Raw genomic sequence first — 14,452 nt, 5'->3', positions numbered from 1 at the left:
CTGTTCAGTTATACATATATACGTAAATGCGTTCAACTACAGTCATGCAATTACAACTGAACCAAAAGCTTGTACAAGAGGAAGAAAGCTTTCATATAATAATTAGTTGTACGGGGTTTTATGGCTGGTTTAGCAGGCACTGCAGGTTATGTTTTAGTGACAAACGCTTGTAGTTCTTGCGGAAGCTAGAAATAATCCATTAATCTTCACTGCGTGTCATTATAGGTAGATCATGAGTGTTAGATCTGCTGTATTAAATAATAATTATTTGGGCTTTGTATTTGAGAACACTAAAGAATTTATTCCTAAACAAAAAGTACATGGTACAAGGCCTGATAATTCAGCACGAAATGGTTGTTTTGTCAAATACAAGAATGAAACAATGAAATAGTGAGGAATATCATTCATTGTACGAGTGTTTTCTGATTATTACTCATAGCATGCATTTTTATTATACATAGGCAAGACATGTCAGAATGGGTGAATAAGCAGCTCGACACAACCGCAGGTGGTACGTACACTTTCAAGTTACCTTTGAAACATGTTTGAAAAGGCAAGTTCCGTGACTCAATGCAGGATGCCTCTGTTTTGGTAGAATTCGGTGTCTCCCATAGCTCTGGTGTCGCCCTCAGATAGGTATACGAATGATGTTAAGCTATTACACTTAGCTCTCGATACACACCCAGTTTTATTTAGTTACTGTGATTTCACTGAAACCTGAACATCCCTTGCGCATTGTGGACTTTGTAAAGGCTGTCGAGAAACCTTGACTCATGTGATCACCCACCCCCCCTCCCCTCCCACTACTTAGTTTGTTTAGTGTGACTCCTTTATGCCCTTCCGGTTAGTGCATTACTTGTTTCAAGTATACCGTACAGTAAATATATAAAACGGTGACTTTCCTGTTCAAATTATGACAAGATGAAAGTTAGCATGATGTGTACCAATGCGGTTATAGCTTGTAGAATGTTATATTTTGCGGTGTGCCGCGAGGCAAAGCTATGGCGGCGTGATTGGTTGAGTCGGATTTGATAACTTGCTATATTCAGGAGGAAGGTGGGGGCCCAGCTTCCTTTTACATCAGGCATAGCTGATACAGGCGTGTGTTTAACGAAGCGGTGGCTGTGAAGGATTGCTTTGGACACTCCTAACGGTGGGCCGCCGGTGGCAAAGCAGCGGTGATCACTCGTGCGCTTATTTACAGTGATCGTTTGTTCTTTTTGGCACAAGAAATTTATATTCAAAGTCACAGTTTCCTACTTTTGAGCACTTTTTCTTTTGCAAAGTACCTCAATTGAAATCTACAGAAAATTGACAACTCGCATCGAGAATTATACATGCATCAATGATTTCATCGTTTCAGTTGTAATTGGCACAACATAGTCAGTACTCACTTCTGGTTAGCAGCATCCTGTGAATAAAAAATTGGCAACCGTGATCGTGCACTGTATTGGACACCACCTTTACCACCTAACTCGTTCAGAATCGTTTGACTAATATTATTTAATGCGACTACATGACATTTAGGATACTCCTGGCGAGTTATATGGCGGAAAATATAGAGGGATCGCAGTACTGCTTTAGTCGGCTGACATGGGCTTTTTCGCGGCCACAGGGAAGTAGGACAGCAAAGGACGCAACGGGCTCAACTATGTAATTGTTGTCAGATATTTGCTGAAGATCTCTTAGGGACGGTTATAGCGCGCAAGCAGCTTTTTAGAAAGACCAGGTGTTGCGAAAGAAACCCAGAGCCAGGCCTGTGTTGGGGAGATAGGATGAAGCCTGGCCGGTGCTATGGAGGTGTTTCTGCTCTCACTAGGATTTCCTTGCAAGTAATCTGACGAGCGGACAGTATTCTGCGTGCCTCGCGGCTTTGGACAGCGGCGTCGATTAGGAAATGTCAGGGTTGTAGGGAAGAAGTGCATTCATAAAGCAGGTTGGTTCGTGCCTGTAAGTAAGTAAGAAAGAATAGAATCCAGTGGTGGCTTTTGTCCCAGTGTTATATGCGTATGTGACCAAAGACAGAACCTGGCCTTATTTGAATTATCGGGGTTCACGTATATGGCCAGCATCTGAGTGAGAGTACGGTTCAAACGTTTTGTCGGGCCATTCGTCTGAGGGCGGCAACATGTAACGGTGCGGTGAACGATGCGGCATTCCTTTAAGAAGGCCTTAAAAGCGTCAGACTGGAAAACGCGTCCGCGGTCTCTGAGGAGTTCGTGGGGGAGAGCATGACCAAGAACCAGGTTCTTGAGAAGACAGTGACGTCTCATAGGTAAGCAGAGAGTAACGGGAATGTCTCAATGTATAGAGTGAGATGTCTGTTCCCATAATAATTCAGCGGTTCGCAGCTAGAGTTGTAGAAAGAGGGCTAATTAAATACCTATGCAAAAGCGATCGAACGGGCGAGCAAGGCAGGAAAACGGCTGCAGGGGACTTACTAGGAGGTATGCTCTGGCATTGTCAGGAAAAAGTGACGCAAAAAGCGACACATTCTGCGCCAGTAAAAGCGCTGAAGCAAGGACGTGTAGGGTTTGAACACTCCACTGTGGGCACACTGTAGGACAGCATGAAAAGCCGCGAAAATATTGGCACGGAGATGACGGACATTGAATAGCAGCAATTTCCTTCGGTCGAAAAGGTAATAGCGGCGACAGAGCAAGTCGTCACTAATTGAAACGTGTGCATCTGGCTGACCAATGCTCTGGACGAATAACCTGGACTGGGACTAGTAGTCTCGAAGTGGAGCATCGACGGGTCGTTCCGCTGTTGGCCATGTCGACACTGGCAAGCGACGACAAATCGTATACGCATGTTTGATCAGAACATAAGGCGAAAGGAAGTGGCGAGCGCGAAAGAGAAAACATATCCTGCGTCTGCGTCTGTATGCCCATGGCCTGATGGATAAATGGCACGGAGTCATACAGCTGGACACGAAGAACCCAGCGAGCAAGGCGACAGGAGGGGTTTAAGACAGGAAACTCAGAACAAGGCCTATAGGGATCGCTGGCCACCTAAAATGGTCGGCCGTCGACAGAAATATTCCAATAGTCCAAATAATGGCAAATATTTTCTTTCCGTAAATGAATATGTAGATTCCGTTTTCATCAGGGTTTGGCTGACGTACGCCAAAATATAGCTTGACAATATATTCGCAGAAATCTGGTTTGCGGTGGATTATGGCGGCAACTTGCTCAATACCGCTGGCGTCAGTGTGAATCTCAGTTGACGAAGTCAGGGCACAGTGGCAAAGTATGGCAGACGAACCCAGAAGGTGGGGTAAAATTTTGACAGCTTCATCGTATTGGCTCTTTGAAGCAAGATGGCGCTGCAAGAATAGAATAGGGTCACGCTTTTGATTTCTTCCCGACATAGTTTATTTTACTAAGCTGGAGTGCTCGGTTATCTAAAACTGGCGTTCAACTTTATAAAAACCTTGTAGTTTTTGTCGGTCAGTAGAGCTTACGATTCCAGTTAGCTCCTGCAATTCAGCTGGAAGCATATCATGCTTCTAGCTACTTTTAAGTGAGCAACCAGCCAGCGATTCGCGTTCCCCCAGACTCCCATTTCCCTTATACCGGGAAACAAAATATGAACATCCGGACATCGAACAAGATTTAACACGACGAGTCCTCTGCCCTTTAATGGTTCCATTCTTGCCCGAAAATGGGACAACATTGCACGTAGGACACAGCCCGGCTTTAGCGGTGGAGGTGGTTGGATACGCGCTCGGATATTTGTAATCAAGTGCGTCCCAGTGTTGTGGCGACAATTCATCGTATTTCCCTATTTTTGTAGATGATAGTACACGCGCTAGAGGAGAATTCTAATGCGCTGCTGCTCTTAGACTCTTTTGAGGCCTGCTTCGCGTGATGGCTGCGTACGCTTGAGCATCGTTTCGTTCGTCAGTCCGTCAGCGTCTCAGCTCATGCAGAACAATCGAACCTGGAGCCTGATGAGGAGAGAGAAGCAACAGTTTCTTGCGGAAAGCGATTGTTTTGCGAATTACAAGTCACAGCAAAAGACTACTCGTCTCTGCCGAAAATGCGCTATGCCCATCAACATTTCACGCTTGCATTTTTTCCGATTTTTTCTAAAAATCTCGCATTGATTCTTGAGATTCATCGTCCTCCGAACCTCAAATACGCACCATTTAAAATATGAAGTTGAGATGGGAAGGTAGCTTTAAATTTTGAGGGGTTGCTACTATACAGTATTCGCAGAAAAACATCTCGAGGCCTATCTTCAAGATAGACCGTTTATCAAAGTGAGAAAGAAGCAGAAAATAAGTTTAAAAATCGGGTAAAATCACAATGTTTTAATTAAGATCAGCGCTAATATTCTACTTAGTAGTACCATGTTTCCACTTAGGTGTGTTGTGATTGCGTAAAACATACGTGGAAACGTTTTTGCAGGATACGCGTACGTTGGGATGGCTTGCACTAAGCATAAAGTTGGAATGAGTGAAGACATACCAGGAAGCTTTTATGGTGTATTTCTCCTCGTGCATCAAATAGGTTTGCTGTAAGTACCGAGCGATGCGATTCAATATTTTATGGCTATTGGAGAATACTCTGGCTGTTTATTTCTGAAAGTAGACGTCGAATTGACAGCTCTTTCTTTCAGACTTGGCTGCAACCACGATGGCTACGGGCCCATGTCGACAGTAAAAGACCACATAGGGTCAGCCGACTGCCCATGGTCCGAGAGTTTTATCATGAGCTATGCATTATTGAATGAGAACCAGTACTATTTCTCGGACTGCTGCGAACGAGAAATTCGTCATCTGTATAAGTAAGCAATTTTGTGCTCCGTTTATAGCACTCCGATTCTCTTATATATATGCGAATGTTTTACTTCGCCTTCCATGAATGGTAGGCATTTTTGTCGCAGGATCATCCTTGTGCGGTGCAGTAGCCAAAATCTCGCTAGCTCATAATGCTTTTATTAGGGCAGTAAATAAATATGGTGTCTTAATAAAGACTGCCGTTACTGTACATTTATTGAAACTTTAAGAACTGTTCGCTACCGAGTTTATAGAAGACATTTTAGTTTTAATTTTATATTTTTCAAATAAAATATATAGCCCTCACCTCTTCCAATGTTGATTTGTTCACAAGTGTTATGTACCGCAATTTAATATCCTTTACATATTCCGTACTCTTCTTCACTTAGAACGTATCAATATACTTCATGATTCGAAATTAAAGAGAATTCGCGTAAAGGCGGGGTTTGTAGTAAGGTATTTTTCTCTTTTGTTGAAAAGTAAGAGTAGCAAGAGTTATTCATAAAAACTAGTCAAACTGGACATCGCGTCCATAATCTCTAGCTGTCAACACTGTCTGCCAACACTGCAACATTTGCACCGGAAAATTCATCTGCACATCTCACTAACCCCGTTCTTAAAATTTAGTAGCGGGATTTACTGAAACACGTACTATGTGCAGCAAGTTTTATATTACGGCCCCAAACGCAGCAAGCGAAAATTGGGTGCCTTGAACAATTCCAGAAAAGATTAAAAAAATCAATATAGAATACTGACCTACAGATGCAGTGCTTTCCTGAAAGCGAAATACATCGGAGAGAAACGAGAGAACGTTATGTAGCGTGAGACACGCGACTTGTCTCTAGTTAAGTCTGATGACTTTTTATTGCATCTTTGAGCGACGCGTCACAGTTTAGTGCAGCGATTGCATTCCTTCCCGGCAAGGCTGCAAAACGTGAGTAAGGTGTCAGTGCTAAGTTTGAAGCGATGCTTTGCTTAGCCACAGACAAAGGAAAAACAACAACGGCTGAAAACAGACCCGAAGGTGAAATATTCGCAACGGAAATGATTGCGGAACTTTGTAATTTAGGAACTATAGCTTCCTTTAGAACAATACAATGTCGAGAGCAAATTTCGTTTGCCAAGCGAGTTCAAAAAAGGCTTGAACCTTTTATTGATGGCTACCTTCCCCTTTTTCTTCTTTTTTTCCTTCCTCGTTCTCTCTTTGTCGGTTTTTGGTAATTTTTGGCTCTTGAATGTGTTATTCTACTCGTGTCTTGTTTCCCCTTGGTGTTTTGGATTTCTCTCAGTTGGATGTCAGCGCTTGTGTTGTATGTTTGGTCCCTTGTCTACTGGCTTGATTTTCTGCTCACTTTTACGTCATGTCCAAAACTATATTTGGGTAAACACAAAATATACCGCGCATTTATCAAATCAAATATAAAATTTAGTTGAGTAACGTCCAATATTAACTTGGCCAAGCCACCAAAATCAGGTCGACCACCCCCAAAACTAGATCCGAAATTTCTTAAGGGTCGAAAGAGTGTTGAAATTCGAGTAGTTTCCAATGATAGTAAGTTGTGTCCAATACCATGTCAGTTTTCTTAGTTTTAAAGAGTTTTTCTCACCCCAATTTGCCTTTTCAGAAAAACAACATATACGTGCCTACGGCGTCGGTCTTGGTCAAGAACAAGCAATACAGACCTTCTCCCTGGCAACGTTATTGGTGCTGAAAAGTACTGCAAGCGTCTATACAACCAGTACAAGGATGTCACATATGACAGGGTAACGAAATTCACCGTGCACCTCGTTATCGCGAATGTATGCATTCAGCTTCTGCTGGTGAGAAAGTTGGCCGTTATAAAAAAGCAGCCGGCTACGTATTCGCGGATCATGCAGACAGACATGGATTTTTCCTTCAAATTGAAAACAAAATTAGCCAGGTCTATAATAAAGTGGGATGTTGCGCAGATAAAAGGGGAAGAAAGAGAATTTTGGTGCGTGATCAAGAGACTTAAAATGCCCACTAATGTGCTGTAAAAACTGTTCAGTGCGGCTAGCACACTGATCAGTACAGGAAGGGCTGAGATGAAAGCAAAACAACGCACTATTTGTTTTTGTAGCTTGATAGCGTACGGCCGTGTACTTTTTATGACGCCCTCAGATAAAGAGCTTCTGGCGCAGTGCGTGAACGTTACTGACAAATTTGCTGTTTCCTTGTAAATGCAGGGCCAGCATAACTTCAACGTCTGCATTATCAATATAAAATAGCCAGTGGACTTTCAATGCGCTGCACAATTAAGAAGATCTACCTTCAGATTTGCCTCGATAAGCGTCTATAGCTTACTCCTCATTAATCAATCACAGTGTCAGAGGTTCTCCTTCTGCACATCGAAATGAATACCCTCATTATCTCATTCCGCCTTTTCCTACATAGCTGTTGATCCGAATCCTCCAGTCTATATCACGCCTCCACCCATGAAAACCTATCCTATTGGTTCCTTCGCTGTTCACCTGCTCAGTAACTGGGTTCTCATCCCTCTGCTTACATCACCAACTGGCCTACTGGCTTTGCGCTAAAGCGGAAAAACAGCGTCGACTAATCACCCATACAGGGAATCAACATGTTCGGGATGTAAATGTAGCTCAATAAAACACATGTACTAATTCTACTGCTACTACTGCTAATTATCATTCACGTATTGAAATTGAGATGGTTCTTCGGGCAAGCAACGCCCTATACTATACCGCTAACTTTGAATCACACGCTATCATGTTATCTATTGCGATATCTGTAGCGAATGGCAAAGCGCGGACTCTTCATGATTGCTTTTTGGAAACCAATAACCTTACGCTATCACTTTGCTTCATTTTTTCCTGTCGGTAAGCCTGTCTCTCAGATGGGATTCCTCAGCCACAAGGGGGACGCTAATATCGATATTATTCACTAGTTAATCAAGTGCTACAGAATATTATGCCTTCGCTTGAATAAATGAGTCGTGAGAGATAGAGGATATATTGAACGCACCACTAGATAATAAAACGAAAAGAATACAACTGAAGCGACTATTATTTAGCAAGCAATGACGAAAATGTGAGTGCTGAAAAAGAATCTTTCAAGATTACATCCTTCTTAAATCTGGATACTTTTCACGAACCTCACTGTCCTGTACGCTGGTTGTTAAAGTTTCGAAAACGATTTTCTTTTAGTTTTTTTCATCTCACAGTTTTTTGTTAATATGACGAGTTGGATGTCTTCGCTATTTTTACGTTTATATCTAGCGTTCTTCTATTTCGAGGTCAGCATAACTATTTTAGCCGTGAGATGCTATTATTCGACATTTTGTGCAGAATTTAAGAGTGAAATCCTGTATGGTGAAGTGCATCAGCCGGTCACAAAACCTTGACGTCTGGGTATCTGTGCCTGACGGAGCCAAGTGCGACGCGAGAGATCAGAAAAGAAAGGTAAACTTTTGCACGTTCTATTTAATCACCAAAATGTTTAGTAATAAAATATCTCAAATTCCCCATAGTTTGTGCAATAAATGAGAAAATAAAACCTAAAAGCTGGTGTATGAGATGTAGAGCAGCAAATTTAAAAGTAAAGGATATTTTGTTGTTGTGAGGAAGAAGGGTATAATTTTGGGTTCACTAAAAGTGATATGGAAGTCTTAACCTTAGCACTTTTCTTCATTTTTTTCGTCGCAGGTATTAGGCCTATGCTTAGTTTTCAGGAGATTTGAACAGACGCAGAGACCGTTAGTTCACTCTTAACGTTGCACACCAAACATCCGCAGGGTGCGGCGTTAACATCAATAAATCTCCTTACTTATTTTAGATGTACATATATACTCAAATATCTCATTAAAATGAGCCCCTAGGCCATAAATATAGTACTTGCTGTGAATATTCATGTTTTCTTTCATTATACATCGTGTGGTTACCTCAATGAGAAAGATGGACTACGCTAGAATGAACAACAAGAATTATATTTAGCTAAATGGTTTTCAACATACCTATAATCGGTATGTTGAAAACGTGGTTATTCGCTGCTCTAAGGCTTTTCACAGAATTGACTGAGACATCGCAATTTCATTAGTCTGAATATCTAAGAATGTTTGTGGTACGCGCAATGTCATTCCCGTCCATATATGTGCTTTTATCTCTGCTTTTAGCCGATGCGATAAAGAAAGTTTTGTGACGCAATCAAAAATGTGGCGAAGCAGGTGTATTCAAAATGCTTTGCGCAACCGAAGAAGTCGTGACATCATGATTCGGCATTAATTATAACATTTCAACAAACTGATAGGCTCAAAGGGATTCAAAATGTGTAAAAGGCAAAAAAATGCATTCCCCGAAAGGAAAACTGGTGAAAGCAAATATGTCTAAAACTCAACCGGGAGGTAAATTTCTGCTAGTATCATTTATATTATAGAAACAGATAAATGCCACTGGATCATATTTGTTCTTTCTTTTCAGCGGTAGAATGGAAGTCAATGTTTGACATATTTCCAGTGTCTATAATCTCAAAACAGAGGAGCAATACATAAACAACAGAGTGTCCATATATATAGGGAAGAGACAAGTGCCTATTACCGGTATATTTGTTCTGGCTGCCACTAGTATACGTTGTTAAAAGTAGTTCACAAAGTAACCTTATATAGCGACGAAACATATCTCAGAGGTTGCAGCATTATATATTGGAGCCATCCGCCTCGGCCACAGTTCTAAATGATAAATAGTTACAGTGCGCACCCACATTTCCTTTATGCAAGATAAAGTTAGAGCACATTTGGCATCAACGAAACTCTGCCTATTGCATCGAGCTCTGATGTTTTAGATTAGTCGAAAAAAAATAAAAAATTGTTGCCCTAAAGTTTAAAACAGTAAGAAGTTTAAGGGTACTTTCTGAGCCTATACCCACGGTTAAGAAAGAATCTTCAGCTCAAAATATTTTGTAAAAGGCCGCCTTTTGGAAGCTGTTATTTGGTATCGCTCCTTTAGCCCTGCAGGCATAGCAGGTTTAGCACTGTAGTTTGCCATTTTGTTGAGGTCTATAAATGTGTTCACTTTCGACATCTAGTGCGCTTGCTGATCGACAACAAAAAATAAATATTCGCATCAATTCAAGCAATTTGGTACAATCTACTCTTAAAAGGTTCTGTTTAGATTATCATGCGTGCATGCGCTCCGCTACATTTTACTAGTGAGGCCGCTGACTCCGTGGAAATGATATAATCTTCTTAGTTTCGAGGTACAGATGATGTACATATAAGCTATTCCTATATACTGCTACTCCGCTTTGTCTTACAAAGTGCAAATACTAGGATGATATGCAGAAAACAACCCCTGTTCATTTGTCGCATGTCATCTACAAACCATTAGTGTTTAAATGAGAGGAAGCAGTGATGTTAATGCATTAATTTCATGTTACTTGCTACTGTAAACCTGCAAGGCTGTCGCATTGGCCAGAATATCAGGCTCTCTGAATAAGTAAAATTTAGCGCTCATAGGAACTCCTGATCCTTTTGTGCAGACGTTGCCCATTGAAGTCGTAAGGATTACATTGGTTTTCCTTTTAGGATATAGTCCTCTGAAACTGCAAAGCACACTGGTCAACAGGGCATTGAAATGTAGGGCGCCGCGCGATCCCCGAGAAAGCACGAGACAACGGAGATGTGCGTACGTTTTAATTGTTTATTCCAAGTGACTCGGTGAGAGCTGAGCAGCGGCGTGGAACCTGCGATGGTGGGCCGCCACTTGCAAGGGTGAAAGAGAAAGGAGGAAAGACGTGCAGTGCTCTACGGAGCAGGCGCCGGCTCTCACCAGAGTATTTCAGCTTGTATTTTGTCGAAATATGTTCACGTTATAATATTACTGGGTGCTGAAACGTCAAAACAGAATGTCGAAACGGATGTTGCGCTAAAATGGTCAGCGTGTTACACCCATACGTATGCGATTTCGGCGTCGGTTAAACTCGCTTTCACCTGAGTGCGTCCGTCAGCCGCGCGACATGCTTTAAAAATTATATCTAGGCGGCAAAGGAGAACAGTATAAAGCAGCAGTGTTAATTTTTTGATGAAGCTTTGGCTGACTTGCGAGCTGCCGATAAACTTAAAAAGCGTGGAAGCAGTACTCGTCTGTGTGTTTTCGACATCTGCTGCAGATCGATCCTAGCTTGCATTTTTGGCATGCGAAATCGAGAACTAGCATAACAAACAAAAGTAAAACACGAAAGGTGTGGCTTTACCTGACTGGCTAAAAGCCGTCACTGCTTCGTTTAATGCAGCGACGCACTCAAAGCATGCGGCTAGCTTACATTAACGACAAAGACAACGCCTCAGAAAGCATGGCTGAGTCGCTAAAAAACGTGGATTTTATTCCATACTTATTCACAGTCTAGCACAAAAATTGTAATAATATGATGCGCAGGCGTATGGCACTTGGCCGGGCGAAGAATATGAACAAAAGGTTATGAACACCAGAAAAGCAGCATTTCCTTCTGCATTTTGGTTCATTGAGTGAAATGATGAACAACTCTACACTTTTTAATATGTGCTTTTTCTGTGCAATCTTCCAGAAATCATGCGTTCTAGGAGAGTGCCAAACTTCAAAAGCCGAATAGATTTGCAAACCAAGGAAGAGTTTTCGCGCCACCCCTATTTCAAGTCCGGCACTTTTTCTATGATAATTGAAGGAGTGGACACCGATATAGAAAAAAGCTGTACAATAAATTTTGTTATTCTGGAAGATCAACGGGCAAAATTTGTCTTTGTTCTTTTTTTCATTTATACATCCCAAAATTCAATGTAGTCTCTTTCTGCAGCTTGGAAATACACCAAATACAATAATTCTGCACAAATGTATACCAGATAGTAGATTACCAATTTGAGTTTCTGTTTAGTGTCGCAGTTTTGAAATCAAAAATAATTGATCCCGAAACATTTCACAAAGCCTGCACATTAATGTTGGCAGACATGATGTGGTGTTGCGTCGCATTTCCCACCTTCAATCGCAACGAAGACGTCACTTTTCTCGATAAAAACCAGCAAAACACGCTATTTTGCGGACCGAAAAATATGGTCATTTATTTGTTTATTTTACCCTCAGAGCTTACAAAAGCATTCTAGAGAGGAGGCTAAAAGGTACAAATGGTACCATTGAATTGGATTGAAGGAAAGAAAATGGGGGAAAGAACAACAATAAACAGCAAAGCTGCACTTATTTTAAACACACTTGTAAGTTGCAAAATATAAGGTAAATTGACCGCGACAGGTTGTTGCATGTAACATCAATTGTTTTTGTACCAATGTATGTAGGAATGAAGTGCAGAAAAAAATGAACGGCATGTGCGAGCAGTAAAAGTTTCACAGTAAGTTAGTAAGCGAAATGCGAAAGTGATGCTTGTCGGTGATAGTGACAACGTCAGCAGGTAAGCTCCAGTCAAGGCATGTTATTGGTAAAAATGAGTGTCCATACGTCATCGTGTTTTGACGAAGTATAGCAACTTTGTAGCGATGATCGACACGGGCAGAAACATAAGGGGCGTGTATAAGAAGGCTCGATCTGTGTTGGTCGTTGTGGTGATAAATCCTATGAAAGAGGCAGATACGGGAAATCTTTTGACGGGCAGTGATGAGCGGCAATTTTAGAGTTAGCCACAGGTTATTGACGCTTGCGCTTGCAGTACGGTGATAACTGTTGATGACAAAACGAGCTGAGCGATATTGTACACTCTCCAGTGTGTTATATAATGATATGAGGCCGAGGTCCTATATGGAAAAGGCGTACTCAAGGTTCGGTCGGACATATGTATTTTACAGTTGTTTTTTCAGTGAAGATGATGCAAGTGAAAGGTTTCGTTTTAAAAACCCAAGCATGCGATTAGCTTTGGATGTTTTTTAGTTAATATGGATCTTACGAGAATGATTATTCGTAATATGAACGCCGAGGTACTTACAAGCTGAAACAGACGCCAGTGGGGAATAATCAATAAAGTAGCTGGGTCAGAATAACTGACTGCGAGAAATTCGCGTTGTTTTGCATTTTGTAGCGTTTAGTTCCACTTGCCAAACAGAGCATGCACCTAGAAGCGATGATATTTAGGTCACTCTGAAGTAATATCATATCAGAATCGTTAGTTATTTTGCGGTAGATTACGCAGTCGTCAGCGAAGAGACAGATGGAGTTAGAAACAAAATTTGGCAAGTCATCAATATAGATAAGAAAACGTAGTGGAGCCAAGATGGATCCCTGAGGTACCCCTGATTGGACTGGTTCCTGAGGGGAGTCAACATCATTAGCTGTTCCATATTGCAATTACAACATCATTAGCTGTTACAGGGCGACTGGACAAATATGCAATTATCCAGTTAAGTACTACACGATCGATGTTAAGGCGACTGAGTTTTAGAATAAGAAGTTGATGGTTAATCTTACCAAGAATCTTGGAGAAGTCTAGGAAAGCACAATCAGTAACGAACCCTGAACCCAAAAATGAATTAAGATCATTAGTGAACATATGTAGCTGTGCTTCGCACGAGTAGAATTTGCGGAATTCATTCTGGGAAGGGTAGAAAAACTGGTTAGATTGAAGAAACTTAACAAGGCTGGTGTAGATCACTTGCTCAAGCAATTTGCAAGGTACTGATGTCAAGGATATGCCGCGATAGTTGGATGGTTTGTGTGAGACGAGATATTTGTAAATAGGGATAAATTTCTGTTTTCCAGTCTTTTGGTAATAGCTCTTAATAATCGATTCAGTAAAAATGAAGCTTAGTAAAATAGAGCAGTATTCAATAGTGTAATACAGGAATTTTGGTGTGATTCCACCAACACCACATGACGATGCTCGTTTCAGCTGACTAATGATAGCTCTGATTCCGGCCGGATCAAATGCAATGGGTCCATTGATTGGTATTGATTGGCTGTGGTACTAGAGAACGAGAGGGAAAAAGTGTCATTTAATAATGCAGCACATAAAGGTTCAGGAGCTGTTCGCCAGATTCATCAATCAGGGTACTTTTTCGAGCGTTGGAGCTTTTGACAATGTTCCAAAATTGTTTAGAATTTGTCTTAACTCGGGAAGGAAGCATGGTGTTAAAGGATTGGAATTTCGCTGTTTTCAGAGCGTTCACATAGCTTTTTGCTGCCATATTGTACGCTGACCGCCGGTTAGGGCTACAATTTATCTTAGCTTGGCGAAAGAACTTTCTTGTTTTATTAGATAAGGGTTTAGGTAACTATTATACCAGGGGGCGTTAGATGACTGATGGATCGTTCCTAATGGAATATACTTGTCAGTCAGATGGAGAAGTTTACTTTAAAAGGACGACTAAAGTTCGGCAACCGAAAGCTTCAAGTAGATTGGCAAAATGCATCGAGAAACGAGGAAAGCTCCGTGTTAATAGCATCGAAATTAGCTTTTTTGTAATCTGCGATAAGCTTGTTGGTCGCTTGATCGCATAGATGGAACTGAAAACGAAAAGTGTAATATGTCGTGGTCGCTGAGGCCTGGTACGACTGATATCAGGAGCTGATATCAGGATCTGATATCAGGATTAGGTCAAACAAGGACAATGATGATGGTGTTTCACGTGTTGGTAGCTTAAAAGTTGCGATAAATTGAAATCCGAACAAACATTAGCAAAATTGGACGCCTGAGTGGCGGTAGAACAAGCACAAGAA

At 41.4% G+C, this 14,452-nt stretch overlaps 1 protein-coding gene across 2 annotated transcripts in view; it reads left to right on the top strand.

Annotated features, from left to right (window-relative positions):
- The window catches only part of LOC146173966 (A disintegrin and metalloproteinase with thrombospondin motifs like), a 45,437-nt gene extending 33,917 nt beyond the window's left edge, over positions 1-11,520 (top strand). For both annotated transcript variants that reach the window (XM_084583590.1, XM_084583591.1), the window contains exons 9-14: positions 462-511; positions 4,416-4,524; positions 4,627-4,794; positions 6,412-6,550; positions 8,117-8,230; positions 11,346-11,520. In XM_084583590.1, coding sequence (XP_084439716.1) covers positions 462-511; positions 4,416-4,524; positions 4,627-4,794; positions 6,412-6,550; positions 8,117-8,230; positions 11,346-11,390 — 625 coding nt within the window. In that variant the 3' untranslated portion in view covers positions 11,391-11,520. The remainder of the gene's footprint in view (positions 1-461; positions 512-4,415; positions 4,525-4,626; positions 4,795-6,411; positions 6,551-8,116; positions 8,231-11,345) is intronic.
- Positions 11,521-14,452: the final 2,932 nt, after the last annotated feature.

Source organism: Amblyomma maculatum, chromosome 11 (genome assembly GCF_055883805.1).
Source record: "Amblyomma maculatum isolate TAMU_Amacu chromosome 11, ASM5588380v1, whole genome shotgun sequence".
Lineage (NCBI taxonomy): Eukaryota > Metazoa > Arthropoda > Arachnida > Ixodida > Ixodidae > Amblyomma > Amblyomma maculatum.
This window is presented reverse-complemented; position numbering and strand designations above follow the sequence as displayed.